The sequence below is a fragment of the Lacerta agilis genome, chromosome 6 (assembly GCF_009819535.1).
Source record: "Lacerta agilis isolate rLacAgi1 chromosome 6, rLacAgi1.pri, whole genome shotgun sequence".
Taxonomy (NCBI): Eukaryota; Metazoa; Chordata; class Lepidosauria; order Squamata; family Lacertidae; genus Lacerta; species Lacerta agilis.
This window is the reverse complement of record NC_046317.1, coordinates 79,390,434-79,415,047: the sequence shown is the minus strand read 5'-3', so window position 1 is coordinate 79,415,047 and position 24,614 is coordinate 79,390,434. Positions and strand designations below refer to the sequence as shown.

Below are 24,614 nucleotides of genomic sequence, written 5' to 3'. Positions count from 1 at the left end.
GATAGGACATAAGTACAGTACTTGTGTGTTTTCCATGGTAAGGCAAGTAGCACTTTCAGGGAAATAACTGAGATCGGGAAAATGTTTTCCCCAGCTGTGGCCCTAGTGCAATTCACACCACCCAAGCACAGCTGCAATTGCAGGGGGTTGGACTAGATGACCCTCAGGGTGCCTTCCAACTTTACAATTCTATGAATTTGGAGAGAGAGGGAAGTTACATCCCCTCTATGTTGGCCCTTAAGCTCTGCAGAAAATTTAACTGATTACTCTCCTTTGTCTTTCTGGCATATCTCAGTTCTCTTGTTTGGCTGTTTACTGACATATAACTACATCACACTTTTGTCACCATGCTATTGCACAAGAAAACTGCAAAAACATAACCAGGCCACACTAGACAAAATTCACTACTGTTGACAGCAGGAGTAGCCAAACACAGTGCCCTCCAGATGTTGCTGGACTACAATGTCCATCATCTGGACCATTGGCCATGCTGGCAGGAGCTGATGAGAGTTGTAGTACAGTGGTTACCCCTATTGATGGATGAAACAGCATTGATAGTGGTTGATCCCATGGCTTGCGTTCCCAGTTAGTTTTGTGGAATGAAGTGAGGGCAGAGTGGGGCAGGTGGCTCAAGCAACAGACATTGGGCATAAGGAAGGGTCACCAATATTTTGGAGCTCAGAACTGCATCCTCAGCTACCCTGAAGCCCTCTGGTGCAGTGAGTGAAGTTTTTCTGTCACTTGTATTGAAGTAAGATTAAACTGCCAATCTAGTCAAATTCTTTTCCTGGAATGAGAGGGATGCCATATTGCCCTGTGCTTCAGGCAGCAAAATGCTCTGGGCAATTTTATAGCTCCTACTTACATATACCAAACCATGGATGTTAACTGCATTCATGCAATTAATGTTTGCATTTTACTTTGGTCCTTACAGCACTAATATTTTAAGAAGGGACACAAAAGAGCAAAATATAGCAACAGTGAATGATATCCAACATTAGCCATGTTCAGAATGGGCCCATTGACACAGCTAGATATCACCCAATTATTTCCCATGAATGCATTCCAGAAAACAGCAATATTTATTGGTAACTAACAGCAGTTGGAGCATAGGGTGGTTACTGCCAGGATACAGTTATTGAGATAATGTATAGGAAGCAGGGTTTGTTTGTTTGTTGAGATTCTACTAAAAAGTTGAAGTTCTACTGTGTGTAGAACTTGAAATTCCAAGTATTATAAAATGCTAATGATTTTTATTTTGCCATCAAGCTATAAGCTTTATGAGGCAGATCTTTCCTTTTCCAGACATACCTTCTGAAATACATGCAACCTGCAGCTCTTATTTGACTTCCCATTAACCCCGAAGTGGTTTATTTATACAAGTGTTCAGGTGGGCAGATTAGGCTCAAATAAAAGCTCAGTGGTAATCAACACACTTCGATAAATTGGTATCTTTGGCCTCTGACAGACGCAGAAAGCCGAACGTCTGATTACTGTATACAGATGAGATATTTATACTGGGAGTCTAATATTTGATTTAATCGTAATTTCCAGATTTTGCTTCAGGCACATTCACTCTTTAAGTAAGCCATGACTGTACTCTTGTGGGAGCATAATCACTTCAAAGCTTTTTCCGCATGTCACAATGCCAACAAACAACAACTAACATTGCTGAGAGGGAGGGAAAGAGAGAGAGAGAGGGAGAGATGCCTCCATTTTAGATTTCAGTCCAGGAACTACACAGGCATTCTGTGTTTGGCTGAACCATGGCCTTATTTTCAAGCGCCACAAAACTACATTCAGGAAGCTGCATAATTAAAACAAGGGCAGGATTCATGAACCGATGAAGCGTTCGCTATTCAAGCCAAGGTAAATTATGTGACTGAAATGTTTCACTGAGTGAGCCGTGCTCTTCATGGGAACAAGAAAGGGCTTGGCAAGAATACAGTCTTTTCCTATAGCTTCTCATTATACCGACCCAAAATGGCAGAGCTGAAGCTAACACATACACATTTTATAATAACCAGAATATTCTGTACGTACAAAAAATTAAATGGGTAGTGCTGACTCCCCCCCCCCCGTACTATAGATTTTATACCCCACCCCCAGAAAAAATAGATATAGATGATATAAAGGTAAAGGTAAAGGACCCCTGACAGTTAAGTCCAGTTGCGAACGACTCTGGGGTTGTGGCGCTCATCTCACTTTACTGGCCAAGGGAGCCGGCGTTTGTCTGCAGACAGTTTTTCTGGGTCATGTGGCCAGCATGACTAAGCCGCTTCTGGCGAAACCAGAGCAGAGCACGGAAACACCATTTATAGATGATATCGATATCAATATATTACTGCAGGGCCAGACCATTAAGCAGAGTGACATGGCAGCCTCAGGGCGCAGATACTGGAGGATGTGGATTCATGGTGAGGTTCTGAAGGATGGAGCTGAATGAGCTAAGTGGCCTGTTATGCACCCTCTAAATCAGGGGTGCCCAAACTTTTTTCAAAGAGGGACAGATTTGATGAAGTGAACATGTGAGAGGGCTGACCAAACTTGTTGAGCTTTTAGCCCAGGACATATACTGCCATGGGGGCCAGATTAAATCGGCCGGCGGGCTGAATTAGGCCCCAGAAATGGACTTGCCTGCTCTAAATGAACCCTCAGGCGTGGAGAAGGAGGGTGCTCTGTTGCCAGTGCTGAAGTAAGGTTCAGCTGCCAATATGGTTGGATTTTTTGTAACTGGGAGAAGTAGCCATCTTGTCTTTTGCCACAGGCATCAAAATGTCGCAGCAGCTCTGACAGGACAAATAGTGAAACAACCATCCTCAGAATAGCCCCCCCCCTTCTGTAAAAGCTTTCCCATATCACCTGTTTGTTGAGCATTCATCCTGATTTGTTTGCAGGTAGATGAGACATTGCTGGTTGCTTACTGAGCATTCATTCTGATTTGCTTGTGGGGAGGTTAGATGACGCTGAAACGAAGCAAGTGTTATCCCACACTTTCTAGTTCATTTCTCCATCACTTTCCTTACTGCAGAAACTCTAGTCTTTGGGAGAAGCGGGTTTGTCGTATGAGCCCTCCCAACCAACCATAGTTGCACAACCAATTTGCCAGTATGTGACTGAATCCCACTCTGTTGCATAGCTCTGTGGCCTTTCTTCAGCAGTTCAGCCAGGAATTTTATTTATCAGAAATGCTTATGAAACCAACAGATGTCTTATTTGTCATCTGCTTACCCCCAAAAGCCCAACCCACTCAGCACACAAATCTAAGCCTTTCTGTTCATAACTCTGTTGTGTCAAAGTTACCACACTGAGAGAGATATACAAACAAGCTTTCAGGCTTCCAGAATTCTCTCTGGCTTTCAGGGACAGCTTCTTTCCCCACATACATCTCCAGTTAGGGCTGTCTTTAGAGATGTATGCAGACTTTGTATTGTATATCTAGCCCTCTTCAGGAATTATGTTAGCCTAGTGCTAAACATGTGAGGGAAGGATCAGCGTGTATGAGTGTGCCACCTCTACTGCTCGTTGCCAATTCATGGAAGGCAACTGAAACCACAATGGAGGGTGTCAGTGGAGCAAGGACACTGCCTTTGCTACTAAGTTAATGCTTTGCCTGAAGAGGGCTCTTGTCTGTCTAATAAGGAGTTCCACATTCTCTGTGTGTCAATTTCCCTATACAGTCTTCATGGCTAAGGGTGCGTACAAATGTTCATCCTATGAGAGCCAGTGTGTGTGTGTGTGGGGGGTCCCTCTTCCTCTTCCTCTTCCCTACTTCCCAATTGGTAGGAGGGTTATGGATCAGCACTGGGCTCACCAGGAGCACTTCTGCAGACACCCTAAGACGTAGGGCTATGCAGATGATGGATTAAGGATACGAAAAGAGAAATTGGCTCAGTTCTGATTGATTCCCATTGAGAGATAGCAAAACTGCTTCTCACTACAACCTCTAGGATCTCTGAGCTAGATTTACTTAACTATACTGTACAAACAATAGGGGGGACATGTGCACAACCCCTGAGCTCCTTGGAAGAATGGACTACAAATTTAATAGCTGCAGGTAGGTAGCCGTGCTGGTCTGCCATAGTCAAAACAAAATAACATAAAAAATTCCTTCCAGTAGCACCTTAGAGACCAACTAAGTTTGTTCTTGGTATGAGCTTTCGTGTACATGCACACTTCTTCAGATACCTTCAGATACCTTCATCAGAAGTGTGCATGAATACGAAAGCTCATACCAAGAACAACTTAGTTGGTCTCTAAGGTGCTACTGGAAGGAATTTTTTATTTTATTTTGTACAAATTTAATAGTAAGAATAACACTCTGTACTTGCCTCTACCCTCTCTGGCCTGGCCTGGCAGTTTAATGATATTTATCTAATTAATCAAAATAAAGGAGGGGGATTTCTTCCTCCATGGAAGGAAAAGGAGAATGTCAAAGGGATGCTAAAATGCTTGCTTTCCAATAAAGGCGCTGCCAAACAAAAAGAGTGGGTGGGGAAATCCAGCCAGATGGGCGGGGTACAAATAATAAACATTATTAATATTATTATTATTATTTCTCTGGCAAAGTCACAGTTTTATTAGTTGCCTCTTGCTAAACATTCATTAATATCACAATATCACATTTTGATTCGCATCAAGTGCAGCACAATGACCGCAGCCTTTGCTTGCCTCATTTATATCTTTATCATTACTGTTACGATGACGAAGAATGGTAAAAAAATGTGCACATTCTATGCGGCACATTATTTCTTCTTGGCAGCTGCTCTTGACCGCTGCATTAAGTTTCTTATTACATGACATTTCTAAACAACGCATTGGGACATTCCAAGCCAACTGATCTGTGTAACTTTTGGGGGTCAGCTTGCAAAATGGTAGGCGGGTGAGATTAAGCAGGCATTATCTTGTGCTTTCCCCTAATAAAACAGATTCATTTAACACATTGGATGCCAGCCGGAGAATGGTCCCTTTCTCCACGAACTTTCCATGAAGCTAAGAAGAACTTTTGTTATGCTGCAATTCCATGCATGCAAAATTTCACACATATCAAGAATCTCTGTCCCCAGCCCACAACTGACCCACTCAGATGTATGTTTCCCTCTTAATAATAGTAAACCATTCTCTATAAATTCTTTATAAGAAGGGGAGGGAAGGAGAGAGGGCAGAACAGACTCAGAAATGTACCAAAGCAATAATACCTTTATTATTATTTTACAAATACTAAATAGATTCATAGTAGATTTGGCTGCAAAGCCTGAAATTGCTCTTATATAGGGGCAAACATCCAAGCACAAAATAAAATAAAATAAAGTGTAAATATTTGGGATGTAGCAGTTGGATGCCATCATTTGCAACAAGAACTAACAAGAAATAAAACTTACACAAATGTTACACAAATGCAAGCTGGTTTTATCTAACTGCTGGGTACCCTAAGGAGAAGCTTAGGAACAAACTAAAAAATGTGCATATTTCAAAAGGCCATATGAACATTATCATGATTTTGAAGGCATTGTGATGTTTCTTAGTGCCAAACTATCTGTGAATAAATCTCCCACGTCTTTAAAGAGTTGGGGTGCATTCAGACAGCACTTAATCCCCTCTGATGTTTCCTTACCTGATAGTTTCCACATTTTATGTGATCTTTCAGATGATGTAAAAACAACTTGGAATCTAGTGGATGTTTAGCATGTTGTTTGCATGTTAACTGTTTCCAAAGAGACAAAGAAAAACAAGTTACAGGTGGGTAGCCGTGTTGGTCTGCCATAGTCAAAACAAATATATTTAAGGATCTGGTGACTTCTGTTTCAGTGTATCTGAAACAGAAGTCACCAGATCCTTAAATATATTTGTGTACCACTATATTTAAGGATCTGGTGACTTCTGTTTCAGTGTACCACTATATTTAAGGATCTGGTGACTTTCTGTTTCAGTGTATCTGAAGAAGTGTGCATGCACACGAAAGCTCATACCAGGAACAAACTCAGTTGGTCTCTAAGGTGCTACTAGAAAGAAAACAAGTTAGCAACCTCATTATTGACTCAGAAAACTACAGGAAAATTGCACTGTAATTTCATGAGGTGAAATTTGGGGTGGTATCCTGGCATTTAAAATTTAGCAAGACATGGAGGTATATCCATCAAAATGCCGCTGTTCCATAATGCAACTGGTACCAGAGTTTTAAATGAACATTGGAAACTAGGTCAGAAGCACTAGCATTATAACCAGGAGAACGAACCCAATAATCCCCACATCTGACTATAGCCTTGATAGTGGCCAAGCAGCCCACATTCTGAGGGCACGAGATGGTTCCAAATTAAAGTTTACCTGGCTAATAGGGCGGCCATATATGCAAAAAAGGACAGGGCTGTGCACCTCTAATATTTGGGTAAAAAAGGGGAAATTCGGCAGGTGTAGCCACACCTGCTTAAATCCCCTCTCCTACCCAACTATTAAAGGCGCGGGAGTCCTGTCCTGCCTGCTGATGTTAATGGTGAGGAGAGCTTACATGGTGAGAGACACATCATAAGACAAGTGTGCTGGATCACACCAAAGGCTTGTCATCAAGTCCAGCAACCTGTTCTCACAGTGGCCAGCCAGATGTCACGGGGAAGCCCAAAGACAGGACCTGAGTGCAACAGCACACTCCCTTCCTATGGTTTCCAGAATCTGGGATTCAGGCACATACAGGACTGCCTCCAACCACAGAGGCTGGAATGTAGCAATGTGAACATATCCACTGAGTTCAGGTAGAACATAGACATGTTCCCAGGGCTACCAGGTCCTTGTCTTCTTCTTCTTCTTCTTCTTCTTCTTCTTCTTCTTCTTCTTCTTCTTCTTCTTCTTCTTCTTCTTCTTCTTCTTCATTGCTGATGTCACACAGCCCTGGGCCCCCTCAGTCACAGAGGTAGGGTGGTGCATATGAGCAGAAGTCTAAGCCCCCCCCCCCCACAGCAGGTGTGGGAGGGATGTGGCAGTGCTTCTGGAGGATATGAAAGGGTTTGCGAGTATGTGTAGAGTAGAGCATCTGCGTTGCAAGTAGAAGGTCCAATATTTAATCTCCAGCATTTCCAGGTAGGGCTGGAAAAGCCTCCCTGCCTGAATCCCTGGAGAGCCTCTGCCAGTCTGTGCAGATATTATTGGGCTGAATGGACCAAATGAACCTGGCTCAGTACAAGGTAGATTTCAGCAATGTTCAGTAGTGCATGTTGCAAGCAGGCAAGAGAGCCCCTGTCCTCATCTCTGAACGGCTGGAAGGTATGAAATCAATTCAGAATTGTCAGGAGGAGGAGGAGTGGGTGGATGCATAGCAGGTGCCCAAACTGAACTTTGGACTGTGACCTGGCTTCTGTGCATCATACCAATCAGCTGTACAAAGAAAGAGAAGAAAACATATTTCTTTGCACATCAGTGTTTTTGGCACCATTTGAAAGCAAGCTGCAATAAAGCAGGGTTGAGCCCAGCCAAAACTGTCACTCTCCTTCCAGCCTACAGTTAGAGACAGAAGAAGGTTCTTAAAGGGGAAAAAAAGTTTAAGGTCTGAGAAAATGTAATATCATTTCTCCATGCTTATATACTAGAAGAAATCTCATTTAAAAATAATAATAATAATAACAGATTTGACACAGGTTGTTTGGACTCCTTTGGTCAAGCATATATCAGCAGAGGTTGCACGTAATGGTTGATTAAACTGTCTATACATCCCATTAATTACCAGTACTGAAAATACTAAAACAGCTTTCTTGGCTGTTCAATTCTATTCTTCTGGGAGCATTAGGGGAGACTGTTTTTGTACCCACTCTAAGGAAGCAAGTTCCTGCCATAACAAGGATCGTAAGATCAGCTTTATTCATTTACAATGCACTGTGTCTAAGCTGTGCTGGCCCCAAGGGTTTGTCCATGAAGCGAGGTCCAAGTCCAGTCCTGGGTCTAGGGGTCCAAAGGAGGTCAATCCGGCGGGGAGCAAGGCAGGGAGCAGGTCAAGGTCCAAGGCAGGTTCAGGCACAAGGTTGCAGGTTGAGCACACGCTTGCAACAAGTTGCTCACGCAACTTGGGCTGGGTCTGGCTGGCTTTTATCTGGCCCTATGCTTAGGGCTGGTCCCGATCCTCCGGAGACTCGCCTCTCCTCCGGGCCTGGAGGCGAGCACTCCTCCTGCAGACACTTAACTCCCTTCGCCTCTCTGCCCTGAGCCTCTGTAGCTCAGGAGAGGCTGGTGGGTTACTGGACCCAGGGGATGCCTCAGCTTCCTCTGAAGAGGCTGGGAGTGGAGCACCTGCAGGCAATGGGTCCTCCCTCCCATCAGGAGCCAGAGCAGACTCTGCTGATGCCTGCACCTGGGGATCCAGCACAGGTGGGGATCCTTCAGGCTCAAGCCCTGGCCCCGGCTCAGCTGGTTCTGGAGGCGGGGAATCCTGTGCAGGCTGGGATCCCTCAGGTTCAGCATCAGAGTCTGACTCCCAGGCCATCACACCATCCCCCCTCCCAGGCCTCCCCCTCAACCGAGGGGCCGGACCAGGCTTGCTGGGGTAAGCTGCATGGAAATCACGGAGGCAGGCAGGTGCGTGGACGTTTCCCGCTGGTTCCCATGAACGATCCTCAGGCCCATACCCCTTCCAGTCGATGAGGTATTGGAGCTTCCCCCTGCGGTATCGTGAGTCGAGAATGCGCTCCACCTCGTACTCAGGCTCCCCCTCAACCAAAACTGGCTGCGGTCGTGGATTGTCCGGGTGGAACTCGTCGGGCGGGGCGACTGGACTAAGTAGGGACCGGTGGAATACTGGGTGAACCTTGAGCGATGGAGGTAACTGGAGGCGAAACGCCACCGGCGACACCTGCGCAGTGATGGTGAATGGGCCGGCAAACCGTGCATCCAGCTTTCGTGAGGGCCGAGAAGGATGCAGGTGACGGGTAGAGAGCCACACCCGATCGCCAACATGGAGTTCTGGCCCCTCCTGACGATGTCGGTCAGCCTGGGCCTTGTATGCGTCCTTGGCCTGGCGCAGTTGCTCCATCAATAATTGTTGCTGGGACTGAAGCTCCTGAAGCCAGTCTGTCACTGCGGGGACCGCGGAAGCTGGCAGCACATCCGGGAACAAACGTGGATGGTAGCCGTAGGAGGCCTGGAACGGGGTCTGCTGGGTGGAGGCGTTCACTGCATTGTTGTAGGCGAACTCCGCCAATGGCAAGTGATCGACCCAGTCATCCTGCTGAAAGCTGCAGTAACACCGGAGGGTACTGCTCCAGCACCGCATTTGCCCTTTCCGTCTGGCCATCGGTCTGCGGGTGGTGGGCCGAAGATAGACAGACCTCCGTCCCAAGGGTCTGGTGCAGGGCTCGCCAGAAGTGGGATGTGAACTGGACGCCGCGGTCAGAAACCACACGCTCGGGCAGGCCATGCAGGCGGAAGATGTGCTGCAAGTACAGCTGAGCCGTTTCCTTAGCTGTGGGTATGGACGGGCAGGGGGCACAGTGCACCATCTTAGTGAAATGGTCCGTGAAAACCAGGAGGCAGGTACAGTGACGAGATGGGGGCAAGTCCACCACAAAGTCCAGCGAGACCGTGTGCCAGGGACGCGGTGGGACTGGTAATGGCTGGAGCAGACCGGGGGGTCGCCCGGTAGGACCCTTGGCCCGCCGGCAGACGTCGCAACCAGCAACATAGCGTGCCACATCAGCCTTCAGGCGGGGCCACCAGAACTCCCGGCTTACCAGATGGGTGGTCCGGTACCGCCCAAAGTGCCCTGCTGCTGGGGCATCGTGGGACATCTGGAGAACCTCAGCCCGCAATGGTCCTGGTGGGATGTATAGACGACCCTGGTGCAGCAGTAGGCCCTGGTGCAGGGCCAGCCCCGGATATCGAGGGCATGACCCGTCAGACAGTTCCCGAAGCCGTTCCTGTGCCCAAGCATCGACCCGTTGCTGTTCTCGCACCCGAGCCTGCAGCGGCTTGGCCTCCTGAGTGGCCAGGAATGCGGCTGGTGGTAAGATAGTTGTCGGTACTGCCTGCTGTACAGTGTCTGCGACGTCCTCAGGTTTCCGGGACAGGGCATCCGCTTTCCGGTTTTGGGAGCTAGGGATGTAGCGGATCCGGAACTGGAACCGGGAGAAAAAACAGCGCCCACCGGATCTGCCTTTGGTTCAACTTGCGGGTGGTCTGGAGGTACTCCAGATTCCGGTGGTCCGTTCTCACTTCCACCGGGTGTCGTGCCCCCTCCAGATGATGGCGCCAGACCTCAAAGGCCACCTTGATGGCCAGTAGTTCCCGCTCCCACACGGTATAGTTACGCTCCGCCGGAAGGAGCTGCCGGGAGTAGTAAGCGCAGGGTAACAGTGGCGCATCGGGTCCGTGTTGCTGAGACAGGATGGCACCGAGAGCCGTACTGGAGGCATCAGTCTCCACCACGAAGGGACGAGAGGGATCAGGGTGCTGTAAAATCGGCGCCCTCTGGAAACAGGCTTTCAACCCCTGAAATGCCACTTCAGCCTCCTCATCCCAGGAGAAGGGCGTCTTGGGGCGCAGCAGTCGGGTTAATGGGGTGGTGCGATGAGCATAATCTGCAATGAAGGTCCGGTAATAGTTGGCGAACCCTAGGAACCGCTGTAAGTCCTTGCGGTTCCGGGGCGCTGCCCACTCTCGAACCGCAGCCACCTTCCCAGGGTCCATCTGCACCCCGTCAGGGGAGAGTCGGTGTCCAAGGAAGTCCACTGACCGCTGGTGGAACTCGCACTTGCTGAGCTTGGCGTACAGGCGGTGCTCCCGCAAGCGCTGCAACACGGACCGAACATGACTCTCGTGACGGGCTGGGTCACGGGAATAAATCAGAATATCATCTAGGTACACCACCACGTATTTGTCTAGCAAGTCCTGGAACACGTGGTTGATGTACCGTTGAAACACGGCGGGCGCGTTGCATAATCCGAACGGCATAACCAGGTATTCAAACTGCCCATACCGGGTCCCGAATGCAGTCTTCCACTCGTCCCCAGCACGGATCCGAATCAAGTTGTAGGCCCCTCGGAGGTCCAGTTTGGTGAACATCTGCGCCCCCTGCACCCGCTCCAGCAATTCTGCAATAAGGGGCAAGGGGTACCGGTCTGGGATGGTGATCTTATTCAGGGCCCGGTAGTCATGGCAGAGGCGAAGCTCCCCACACTTCTTCTTAACGAAGAGTACAGGAGCGGCAGTGGGTGAGGTAGAGGGTCTAATGAACCCACGTTCCAGGTTCTTGCGAAGGAAGTCCTGCAAGGCTTCACGCTCTGGCTCCGAAAGAGAATATAGGCGGCTCACAGGCAGGGGCGCCCCAGGCTGTAGGTCTATGCCGCAGTCGAAGGACCGATGAGGCGGCAGCTTGTCTGCTCCCTGTTCCTCGAACACGTCTAAATAGTCCTGGTACACGGCAGGGAGCGTTGACACAGCCTGCCCCATGGGGGCAGCTGCTACTAACTCGGACTGAGCACGGGAACCCGGGTCTGGGAAGCGTACAGTCCGATTGACCCAGTCGATCTGAACATTGTGTGACTCCAGCCAGTCCATCCCAAGCACCAGGGGAAACCGGGGCATGGTGGCAATGTCCAGGGTTCGCACCTCCCGGTGCTGCTGGTAGCACAGGACCAAGGGCTGGGTCTCCCGAGTAACAGCGCCCGAGCGTAGGAGCCGTCCGTCAATTGCCTCCACCTGTACTGGTTCCGGCTTGTTCTGAAGCGGCACCTGATGCTGAGTGGCGAAGGCAGAGTCCATATAGGAGCGGGTTGCCCCCGAATCCACCAGAGCGTGGGTGAGAATCCAGGGCCCACCGGGGGGGTATAGACGCACCGGTATCATGAGGTGTTGCAATTCCACTGGTGAGGGCCCATCATGCGATGCTTGGGTCCCCAGGTAGCCTGGGCCATCGGCTACTGGGGTTGGCAGTTTTCCCTGCGGCTGGCGTTTCTCAGGGCAGGTTCGGGCGTAGTGTCCACTCCCACCGCAGTAGAGACACAGGTTCCCCTCCCGACGCCGAGTCTTTTCCGAGGGGGAGAGGCGAGGCCGCGCTGCCCCGAGCTGCATCGGCTCCTCCAATGACTCAGCTCTGGCCACGGAACTGCAGGGAAGCACCGGCGCCGGGAGCCCGGAGTGCCGGCGGCCCCGGGCCTGGCGACGGTCCTCCAACCGATCGTCTATCTGCAGACTCCGTTGGATGAGGGCATCCAGTGTGGCAGGGCGATCCAACGTGGCCAGCTGATCCAGTATCTCGTCTGAAAGTCCCTCGAGATACTGGTCCCGCAGGGCAGAGTCGTTCCAGGTCAAGTCCTGCGCCAGCAGCCGAAATTCCGTGGCGTAGGTGGCCACTGTGGACTTGCCCTGTTTCAACCGCCGAATTGCCCGATTGGCTTGACTCCCCTTCTGAGGGTTGGCGAACGTGGTTTCCAGATGATTGCAAAACCCCGTATAGTCTGTCAGCAAGGGGGAGTCTTGCCGGAGCAGCGGCAACGCCCACTTGGCCGCCTGGTCCTTCAGCAAGCTGATCAGGAAGTGCACCTTGGTGCGGTCGTCAGGGAAATCCCGAGCTCGCCCCTGAATATACAGCTTGGCCTGGGCGAGAAACATGGGAAAGCTGGCTGGGGACCCATCAAATTTCTCTGGCAGGGCCACTGGGTACTTGCCAGGAGCTGGGGCGGCGGCCCCAGGAGCCGGTAGGGCATCCAAACGCTGCTGAAGCGCCGTAACCGCATTGCTAAGCTGCTGCACGGTGTGGGTCAAGGCCTGGTTCTCCTGGGCCAATGCCACTAGCGCAGCCGCCTGGTCAGCCATGGCTACTAGTTCCTCCCGAACGCACCCCAGCGAAGGGGGAGTGCGGGTGTGGCGTGAGCAAACTGTGCTGGCCCCAAGGGTTTGTCCATGAAGCGAGGTCCAAGTCCAGTCCTGGGTCTAGGGGTCCAAAGGAGGTCAATCCGGCGGGGAGCAAGGCAGGGAGCAGGTCAAGGTCCAAGGCAGGTTCAGGCACAAGGTTGCAGGTTGAGCACACGCTTGCAACCAAGTTGCTCACGCAACTTGGGCTGGGTCTGGCTGGCTTTTATCTGGCCCTATGCTTAGGGCGGTCCCGATCCTCCGGAGACTCGCCTCTCCTCCGGGCCTGGAGGCGAGCACTCCTCCTGCAGACACTTAACTCCCTTCGCCTCTCTGCCCTGAGCCTCTGTAGCTCAGGAGAGGCTGGTGGGTTACTGGACCCAGGGGATGCCTCAGCTTCCTCTGAAGAGGCTGGGAGTGGAGCACCTGCAGGCAATGGGTCCTCCCTCCCATCAGGAGCCAGAGCAGACTCTGCTGATGCCTGCACCTGGGGATCCAGCACAGGTGGGGATCCTTCAGGCTCAAGCCCTGGCCCCGGCTCAGCTGGTTCTGGAGGCGGGGAATCCTGTGCAGGCTGGGATCCCTCAGGTTCAGCATCAGAGTCTGACTCCCAGGCCATCACATAAGCAGATGTAAGCACCATTTAGCTCAATGGGACTTAATCCAAGAACCTGTTTTTAGGATTACAACATTAGGGTACAATCCTATGCATGGGGAAGGACCACAGCTCAGTGGTGAGGTTTTTGTTATGCATGAAGAGGGTCCCAGGTTCAATCCTCAACATCTCCATGTAGGGCTGAGACTGTCTCCTTTCAGAAACTGTGTACAGGTAGGTAGCCGTGTTGGTCTGCCATAGTCAAAACAAAATAAAAAATCCTTCCAGTAGCACCTTAGAGACCAACTAAGTTTGTTCTTGGTACGAAAACACACACCAAGAACAAACTTAGTTGGTCTCTAAGGTGCTACTGGAAGGATTTTTTTATTTTTTATTTGTTCAGAAACTGTGGCGAGCCATCGCTAATCAACATGGACAATAAGAAGCTAGATAGACCAATGGCTTGGTGTAGGCAGTTCCTTGTGTACCTTTTTACCAATGGATAAGCCCCATTGATCACAGAGGAAACTACTTTGTGGTAGAACAAAGAGTATTTTGCTATTATGAGTAATCATGTTTAAGATCGCACTGCATGTCTGCAAGAATGAGGACAAGGATTTTGAAGAGACCAACATGAGACCACCACCTTACTGAAGCTAGGTAGGTCTGATCTGTGTCTGTGGCCACTTTGGGTTCCATAGTGGAAGAAAAATGGCATAGAAAAGGAAGGAAATACATTTGGGAATGCTCTGCCACTGTGTATACCATACACACACACACACACACACACACACACACACACACACGTGTGTGTGTGTGTGTGTGTGTGTGTGTGTGTGTGTGTAAAGGGACCCCTGACCATTAGGTCCAGTCGTGTCTGACTCTGGGGTTGCGGTGCTCATCTCGCTTTACTGGCCAAGAGAGCCGGCGTATAGCTTCCGGGTCATGTGGCCAGCATGACAAAGCCGCTTCTGGAGAACCAGAGCAGCACACGGAAATGCCATTTACCTTCCTGCCGGAGCGGTACCTATTTATCTACTTGCACTTTGATGATGTGCTTTCGAACTGCTAGGTTGGCACGAGCAACGGGAGCTGACCCCGATCGGCAAGCCCTAGGCTCTGTGGTTTAACCCACAGCGCCACCCGTGCGTCCTACATATATATATATATATAATTTATATTTATATTTACTTTAAATAAACTAAATAAATAAATAAATACTTTAAATAAATAAACATCTCAGTATTGTCCACACTAACTGACAGCAGCTCTCCAGAATTTCAGTCAGGAGACTTTACCTGGAAATGCCAGGGTTGTACCTGGGACCTTCTTCGTGCAAGGCAGATGCTCTCCCACTGAGCTATGGTGTTCCACTCTGAAGCTCATCTGCTAATGGACTTCACCAGAGATTTAGAATCCTTGTCCTCTGATTCAAACTCAAGAGTGTCCCCCTCCTCAGGCAAGCAACATTGATTTTTTTTAGCTGGATTTAAACAGATAAGCCAACAAACCTGAACTTGCACGATGTATGTATGTGTGTGCCTTCCTGGAAAAGGATAGTAAACTGAGCGCTAGGGGCTCCCTCTATGTGGTGTGAACTGACAGTAAAGAATTCAGAGATCAAAGCTGCAGACATGTGTTGCTTGCTATTCAGTGTTCAGCTGCACTGAACAGAAATGGAGATTGCATGCCATATGCAACCTGGCTTCTTGTATTTGCTATTCTCTCTAGTTCGGAACAATGTTCCCCCTGCCAACGGCAAATGCTGCATATATTAGATGGGGCTTGAATAAATGCCCAATTGTTCTGGATATGTAGGCTGAAGAAATATGGATGGAATTAGGATTGTGGCTCAGAGAGCAACATGATGCAAGTGGCAAACAGGCTACTTTTACAATCTTCTACTGGGCATTCAACAAGCGAGGAACTGACCGAATTGTGCTCCCTTTTTATACAGGACGTAATAGATGAGTGCAATCAAAACACTCTGCAGCCGGATTCAGCAGGTGTCAATTGCTTGGCTGCTGAGGATCTCGCTCAAGGAGACGTAAAGCCAGAGGACGTTAAGACAGCAGCTGGGACAGACTATAACAACTCTGACTCTGTCATCATGAGTTTCTTTAAAACCTTGGTAAGATTTTTTGGCCATCACTTTATCACTTTATCAGAATGGAATTGGTGTATGTATGAATTGTTGTAAGATAAAATTGCTGCCCCGTGGTTAGAGAGAGAAATTTAGGAGGGAAGAGGTGCTTTGCATCATGTGATAACACAGTTAAAGTTGCAAAGGTTTATAGTTCAAAGTGAAATGATTACAATGTGTGGGGGGCGGGGGATTCAATTTAGTGTGCATTTAAAGGCAAAAAAATTTCATTAGCTCATTGGAAAACGCTACATGAATCAAACTGTCCTTTGACAGTTGCACTTCTCTGAATTTTGCAGGGCAGTTCTTCCTCCAAGCAATGTGTACAAAAATGCATATAGCAGTGAAAATACAAAAAAAAAATGCTTTGCAGACATGTATATTGGGCACAATTGCATACAAAAAGTGTAGATGGGGGGAGGGGGGTCACAAAACAAAAACAAAACTGCAAACTGATGTGGAAACATGGAGAACTGAACTTAAGACTAGAAAAAAAAGAAAGTGAGAAAAACCAAAACTGATATATTCAATAGAATGCGTATCAGGTGTTGTTGACCGAGGCAGAAAGCAATTTATTTGTCGTGTGGCTAGATGCAAAAGATGATGGTAATTCAGCACTTTTAATAGATGTATAGGAGAGGGCATTTCTGTGGGTGTAGCTTATTATGCAAGCTACACCTGTTGAAACTCCTACTTCTACACAAGTATCTAAGAAGCCCTGCCCTCTTTTGCATTTAGCTACTCTACCTGAATTTTGAAATGTCATTTAACTAGAAAAAAATATATCTTAAGTGTGCATGGGGATGTTTTATTCATTAGCTGTGAAGGTCAGATCAAAACCATTTGTTATTTTCTACACAAGCATTTCCATCTAGGCACAACTAAAAGCTCATCTACACTTCCTTCTGCCCCACTGCTTTCCCCCGAGAAAATCCACGCTCTTTAGCACTGAAAACCTGCTCTTTAGCACAGAATCAGAACAAATGGCAATTGGATTTCCAGCGGATTGCCATTTGTTCCGATTTAGTGCTAAACAGCAGGTTTTCCAAGGGAAAGCAGTAGAGCAAAGGCAAAACCACTCTGGACAGTGCTTAGAAAGCATGGGACAAATGGAAAACCACTTGGACCTGTGCTTTCAAGGCACGGGAAAAGTGGAAGTGTGGACGACGCCTTGGAGAATTGTTCTGCTGTTGTGGAAGGAGAAGGAAAGCTACACTAACAGTGGAATCACAGGCATCTTTATTCAGAGAGAAGGTCCACTGAGCTCAATGGAATTTGTTTCCATTTACGGAGGACTAGGGGACTCGTTTAGGAAAAAAATGCATAGGGTTGTGTAATAAATCTAATAAAATATCTCTGCAATATGACAGGAAATGTTACCAAGGAACTTAAACTTTTGTAACATGCACTTTGTCTTTGTCTGCTTTTTAAGTATTAGTCAATTTAGTTGCAGGCAGCATTTGCCACAAAAATATTGTGTTCAAAGTAGTGCACTGGTTCATAAGGGGGGGGGGCAGATGCAAAAGCAGATAAGGCTCTTAACACACCAAGAAGCTGGCCTGGCTATTCCAACAACTGAATCCTTGCCGAATCCAAAAATCAGATGGGACTTGGGCGTACGGCCTCACCCCGTCCCTTCAAAACTCACAATAGTATGTTTATTTAGACATAAGTCCCATTGAGTTCTGTGGGGCTTACTCCAAGATCAGCAAGCAAAGGATTGCTTTCAAACTTGGTCTAGGAAATCACTAGCGCCTGTGATTGCTTAACTGCTGGTGAAACAAGCTTTGCACACACAAAAAAAAGCCTAACTAAATATACATGGCTAGAGGCAATGGAAAACTTGAAATATTGTGTACAGTTATGGCCACTACAGCACTAAAAGAAGATCACCAAGCTAGAAAAGGACAGCCAAAATGATAAAGGGGCTGGAGCAGCTGCCCTACAAGGCAGGGGTACAACATTTGGGGCTATGCAGTTTTAGCAGGCAAAGTGTGGTTAAGAGGGGACCTGATAGAGGTGTATAACATTACACAAGGTGTGGCGAGAGTGGGCAGATAGGTTTTTCTCCCTTTCTCACAATACTAGAACTTGGGGCCAATCATTGAAGCTGAATGGTGATGGGGGAGTCAGAGCAGGCGAGAGAGAACACAACACATACCGGGGTAGTTAAGACTATGGAATCGGATGCAGAGATGACTGCTAATTTGGATGGCTTTAAAAAGGGATTAGACAAATTCAGGGAAGAGAAGGCTATCAGTGGCTACTAGACAAACCATTGCCTCTAGTAACAGGGGCACCATGCCTCTAAATCCTAGTTGCTGGGGAGAGTTCTGTTGCACTCCTGCCTTGCCTTGCCTTGCCCTGCTTGTGGGCTTCACAGAACCATCGGATCGGCTGCCGAGGGAACACTGAGCCAGACTAGCAGGCGGGCTTTGGCCTGACCCAACAGAGCACTTCTTATGTTCTTGCATTCTTGGAACAGTATAACGGGAAAGAAGAGTGGGCATACCACAAGCCATGATGGCTCTATCATTTACAGCTGGGATTCTGTAACTGGGATACCTGCATTGCAGAGAGCTGAGCTACAAAACCCTTTGGGTCCTTTCCAACTTTACAATCCTATGATTCCATCTTACCACTTCCAGCTTTCAGGTGTGTGTGTGTGTGTGAGGGTGCTCTACAATCTTGTCTTCATGCTGACAGATGCCCATTTAATTTGCCTTTGAAGAATACCTCATAATCTCCCTAGGTAGCTTGTTCTAGATTTGAATTACTTTTACAATTAGGTTGTTCTTTCCAGTGCTTAACACAAGTCTGTCTCTGCATTTGAACACCATTGGCCTTTGTCCAATCCTCTACAGAATTGGAAGGAAACACAAGGGTCATACAGCCCAACCCCCAGCAATGCAGGAATCTTTCGCCTAGCGTGGGGCTCCATCTCATGACCCTGAGATTAGGAATATCATGTGCTGAGCTATCCCAATTTAAAATTTGCACACTTAATGTTTCCCTTCCAGCTAAATTCTTGTTTAATTCATGTCAAGAGTTTGGTCTGGTTTTGAATATTGCACATTTCATTGAATGTTTTCTTTTCTTGAATTGAAAGGTATCTCCAAGCAAAGCAGATTCTAAGGGTGACACTGAGGACAAGGTGAGTGATTGGATCCTGGCAGTATAAGTTCAATATAGACCCCCTCCTCCCTTTTCTTGGGATGCTTTTCTAAACAGGCATAATGTGTACTTTGGGACTGGTTCACACATGCATGCATAGCCCAACCTACATTGCAAATAATTGCATTTGATTTGATGTCAGGCAATATTAAAGACCTGTGTTATTGGTTACTGCAATTTATTTATCTGACTTATTGCTTTTCATGCCACCTTTATTTCAAGGTACTCTGGGTAGCATACCAAATCACTGCCTTATTTTATCTCTACAACAACCTTGTCATGTAGCTCACACTGAGATACAATGACTAGCAGGTCAACCAGATTCCTAGCTGAGTGGGGTTGCTACATCTTTAAGGACTATACCTGGGCAGAGGTTGTTTAGGTGCATGCCAATAATGTAAACTGGCAAATATATATTTCAGAGTACCTGTTTCATATAGGTGCATGTGTGAGAAAACTAAGGTGTGCTGCAACTCCCTGTTGCAGAGGGATGTTTCACTGAGGAGCTGGTTTTTTCTGTTCAGTGTATGAAATGGCCCTTAGAACTAATTTGATGTTCGCCTGTTTCAGCACTTCTCTTAACAAGCTGGAGCTCCAGCCTATTAAGAACCCAGACTTTGATATTAAATATTTCTTTGGCAATTTGACACATTTATGCAATTGGTTTTGAAATTGAAGGCAGAAAACTAAATCTGCATGTAATCGTGCATTTCTGCAATATATAAGTTTACCTTTTTATGTATAATGTTGCGCCTGAGCACATGCTCAATAACTGGGAGGTCTTTGCCACTAGGTGGCATCAACTTTATTAGGAAGCTGGCTGTTCTTGGCCCCTAGATCATTTTCTGGAGAGTATAGTGGCCCACAAGACATCTGTCTTCTAGACTATTAGTCCTAAACAGGAAGTTAAACAGACTAAAGAAAAATGAGAAAGCTCCCAACAGCCTATGACTATCCTTGGCAGAAGGACTAGTTTGCATAAGCAGCAGGAGACACCAGTGGCGTCGCTAGCCTCTGCGCTGCTGGGGGCGGCGGCAGCGCAGAGGCACCCCCTGGGGGAGGGGCACGACGCGCGCGCCGTGACGTCATCATGACGTCACGACGCACGTGTATACAGAAAGGGGGGGATTTCCCCCTTTCCGAGGCTTTTTTTTCGGCGGGGGGGGGTGGTGACCAGCGAGGAGGGGGTGACAAGGGTGACCCCCACCTCGCTGGTCGGGCCCCCCCCGCCGAAAAAAAGCGGCGGAAAGCGGAAAAAGAAGCAGAGCGGCGCTTAAACGCGCCTGCTCTGCTTCCTTTCCAGGCTTTCCCCGCCCCCCCCCCCCGCGGTTTTTTTGGTGGGGGGTGGTGACCAGCGAGGAGGGGGTGACAAGCGTGACCCCCACCTCGCTGGTCGGGCCCCCCCCCGCCGAAAAAAGCGGCGGAAAGCGGAAAAAGAAGCAGAGCAGCGCTTAAACGCGCCTGCTCTGCTTCCTTTCCAGGCTTTCCCCGCCCCCCCCCGCGGTTTTTTCGGTGGGGGGTGGTGACCAGCGAGGAGGGGGTGACAAGCGTGACCCCCACCTCACTGGTCGGGCCCCCCCCCCCGCCGAAAAAAGCGGCGGAAAGCGGAAAAAGAAGCAGAGCGGCGCTTAAACGCACCTGCTCTGCTTCCTTTCCAGGCTTTCCCCCCCCCCGCGGTTTTTTTCGGCGGGGGGTGGTGACCAGCGAGGAGGGGGTGACAAGCGTGACAAACCCCCCACCCGCCGCTGCTCACCCTGTCACTGGGGGTGTACCGCCCCCACCGCCCCTCCCCAGCGACGCCCCTGGGAGACACCCAGCCATTTGCCATAAACCAGACGCATATAGTATATTGCTTCCGAGCAGCCTTTCTCGAGGAGCATCATGATACCGGTGGCAAGCTCCCGGTTGTTTTGGGGCTGCAGGACTTGGGACATTATGTAGGGAAAGGAAGCATCTTTGTGTGTCTGCCATCTTCTTGGCCCTGCATGATGAGAAGCAGTGGCTCAGGAGTGCAGCACACATCATTCAAAACATGTATTCTAAGTTGCATTCATCCAGGACTGCTGCAAAGCTCAGCATGTGCCTTTCATGCCTTTGCCAAATGTTCTATGACACCCCAAAGCTGTAGGTGTTTCCCAGCAGATGAATCAATATTTGAAAGGGTTCCATGAAGGCTGAAGGTTTGACTAGTGCACAGAATGGTGTGCTTATGCAGTACTGCATATAATAGTGATTTTTCCCCCCCTGCTGTATGATTTACCTTAACACAAGGGTAAGGGACATTTTTAATCCTAAAGGCCATGTTCCTTCATGGGCAGCCTTCTGGGAAACACATGACACTTGTATGTCGGGCCCGGTGTAATGAAATAAAAAGTGGGCAAATAGATGTAACTTGACCTTATTCAGTGGGCTGTGTTCCAGCCACACAAAAGTCAGACGTTTCTTCAGAAATTTATCTCTCTTTATTTTCCACCCAGGCAAACAAGAAACGCTATCACAGTTCAAGGACACATTCCAGTCAGGCAAAAGCACTCAAGAGCAGAGCTGCTGAGGGGGGTGACCAGGGAGGGGGCTGTATTACAGGCTCACCAGCCCAGCCTCAAGAATGTTTTGGGGGAGAAACAGTGAGATAGGTCTTAAATAAGTGAAACACAGAGTCCTCTTCACTGGAGAGATGTGTAGATATGGGTACTATTTTATGACATTATAGTGCATATAATTCTTCTCATCCACAGGCACATTTACAAGTGTCACATAACATTTGTTCTGCACTTGTAAACAATTGATTTTTGAGTGTGCAGAACCCATTTTCTTGAACTCCCTGCCTGTTAATATTTGGACTAGGTTGTACTCAACACTGCTAAAAAGCTTTTTTCGTTTAGGATGTGTGATTGTATTATGTACATTTGGGGTTTTTTTTAAAGAGAGCTGCTGATTTTTATTCATATTTTGATACTGTTGTTACCTGCCCTTTTTAAAGGCTTTTAAAAAAATGAGTACCGGTATTTTATGCTGTTCTGCAAACCTCTGTCATAGAGATATTTCTTTAAGCGGTATATATATCTTGCTAAGTAAATAAATGTTGTGAGCGAAAGGACAACAGATCATGCAGCTGAGACTCAGCTTTGAATCATGTCGCCCAAAAGGGATCTCAAACAGGCCTTGGCGGGCAGCTTTCTGAGAAGACGGCGGCCGATTCCCATGTGAAAGGCACCAAGAAAAAGAAGCCAGACAGCCCCAGATTAGGACACAGTACATTTAGCAAACTGTTTAGGCATAAGGTTGGTACTGGAGACTAACAAAAATGGAACCCTGAATGGCAACAGATGAGTGTCCACATTGTTGACGCAGAATGAAAAACTGCAAGGATCAGACTTCCTGAAGGGCAGAATCCGGCTTAGTGGGGAGGGAGAAAGAAGGCATTTTGAGCGTTTTGGAGTCTGGAAATCTGCCCCTTAAGCAACATCTGTGAATTCAGGGTTCAGGAAGGAAAAACCCTCTAACCAATTCATAATGACCATTTCCCGTGTTGTGTTAATAACTCCCTCTCACTAACAATGCCCGTGCTGCCTTTAACCTGAGGTTTGATCTGACAAACAATGAAGTCACAAAGAGACTATTAAAATTACACCTGACATGCATGTAAAGCGTTCAAAGAATTTCACGTGCCATTATATTAACGATCCTGCAACAGGTAAGGTGGCACCCAGTTTGTGGTGTCTCTTTCTAGCAGAAGCTCCAGAAAGCTACTGGACCGGCACTGTAAAATTGAAAAATAGAAAAACAGAATTTAAGAGTTGGAATGGATATTATCTGCTCCATTCCCAAATTCTTAATGGGTAGAATTTGCAGCTTTAGCATCCCTGACAGGTGGCCATCCAACTCCTTCTGGAAGCCAGTGTAAAACCCCAGAATGTCACATTCTAGGGGCGGGGAGGGGTGGGGCTGCGCCAACCCAGGATCCAGTGGATCCCAAGCCAGTTTCCCTGCCATCATGCAATAGCATCTGGTCTGGTCCGGTCCTGATTGCTTCACTAGCCTGAAGCTAGTATAGTGATTAGGTCTGGATCGGACTCAGTGTGTATATGACAGTGGCTCTGCCTGTCCAGAAAACTCCCATCAGTGAAAGGGGGGAATTTGAATGTGCTCTCCATTCATAAGAAGCATTCCACACCATAGCGGCCACTTGCGCCTCCCGTGACAATGATGAATTCAAGCGTACCCTCAAGCTACAATCTTGCTCCTTTTGGATAACTCTTCAGATAACTGTATACAGCTGGTTCCCTGCAACCCCCTCACACTTGTAGAGCAAAGAAGTGGCCACAAGTCAGCAGTAAAGACCCAGAATGAACGCATGGCTAATTCTGAAGAATTGTAGGATTTGTATTAGTACAGAATCGTAGCCAAAACCACGTCAACGTATTACTATTCAATATTAAGTATCAATATGTTTGTTTGGAGGAAAAGAATGGGATCATTCTATCCTAAGGAATGCATATAGACAAAGACCCTTGAGCTGTGGATGGAAAATGAAGTTAATTTCTGAGTGCAGAAATTCCACTCAGACACCCACATGGAATTTTTGGGAGTAGAGGGGATTACATAATAAGTGCATTGATTTGGAATAGAATGGTAGTGGGAAAGGCACTTAGGCTGCTCTGAGATGAATGTATCGTATCGGTTGCTGTATTTGAAAAGGAAAGATCAACACATTCACTTGAAGGCGGATGAGCTATAGAAGTTGTAGCTACAAGATCCTATTTAGGGTCAAGAGAAAAGTTTTGAGGCTCCAGCCCTAACCGTGCTTAAAAACAAATAAATCTCAGGTAGTTCAGGGGTAAGTATGTCTGAGGAGGAGACTCTTGAAAGTCCCATGGACTGCAAAAAGATCAAACCTATCCATTCTTAAGGAAATCAGCCCTGAGTGCTCACTGGAATATAGTTATAGGTAGGTAGCCGTGTTGGTCTGCCGTAGTCAAAACAAAATAAAAAAATTCCTTCCAGTAGCACCTTAGAGACTAACTAAGTTTGTTATTGGTATGAGCTTTCGTGAAGATATTTTTTATCTGAAGAAGTGTGCATGCACACGAAAGCTCATACCAATAACAAACTTAGTTGGTCTCTAAGGTGCTACTGGAAGGAATTTTTTAATTAAATATATACATTGATAGATGCACGCTCAAAACATCAGCAAGACGTGCATCTTGTCACAGAGGGAGATGTGCAAACTTCATGCTCAAATTTATAAAGTGGCACGTGAACAGGAGCTGCCAGTCTTGCTTCCTGTTGTCCCTGGACCTCATATCTTCCGAAGCCAGCACATTTTTCCTCAAAACCATGGTCACCTTCTGAACCAGGGAAACATTGTTTTTCAGGTCTTAATGTTAATACTAATTTCAACCAAAAGTATGTTTTCTTAAAAAAACAACAACCGAAATAACATAAATACTAATAGCTGGATATAAGTTCATTGGTGCATTGGGGTTACATGAGTTCATTACTATATATGAGAAATTGACAATGGAAGTTATGAATGCGTACTATGTTTTCAAAAATGGCCACTTTCAGTAGGAATTTATGGTGGAACGGGAACAGTTGCAATGACTGTCACTTTGAACAACAACACAATGTCTAGGCACACTTTTTAACAACAAGAATACAAAGGTGAAAATGAATGAACTGCAGCTAAAATATTATGTTCATTTTTCACAAGGTCTAGTCCTTCCCCTGCCCACCCCCCTAATATTCTTAAGAGGGTCTCTTCTCCAGTCTTCAGAGAGTAGCTGGAAGTGGGGATGCAGAAAAAGGTCCTCCTTTCCTTCCACTCTACAGTTTTAATCTGAAATCTTAAGCGCAGTACTGCGCCCAGAGCTCAGA

The 24,614-nt window shown here is 47.5% G+C and overlaps 1 protein-coding gene across 1 annotated transcript in view; it reads left to right on the top strand.

Moving 5' to 3' along the window:
* BCAS1 (brain enriched myelin associated protein 1) overlaps window positions 1-24,614 on the top strand; it is a 55,792-nt gene that overhangs the window by 18,171 nt on the left and 13,007 nt on the right. Inside the window, 2 exon segments of the mRNA XM_033153573.1 lie at window positions 15,378-15,551; window positions 18,673-18,717. Of these exon segments, the coding sequence (XP_033009464.1) occupies window positions 15,378-15,551; window positions 18,673-18,717 (219 nt within the window).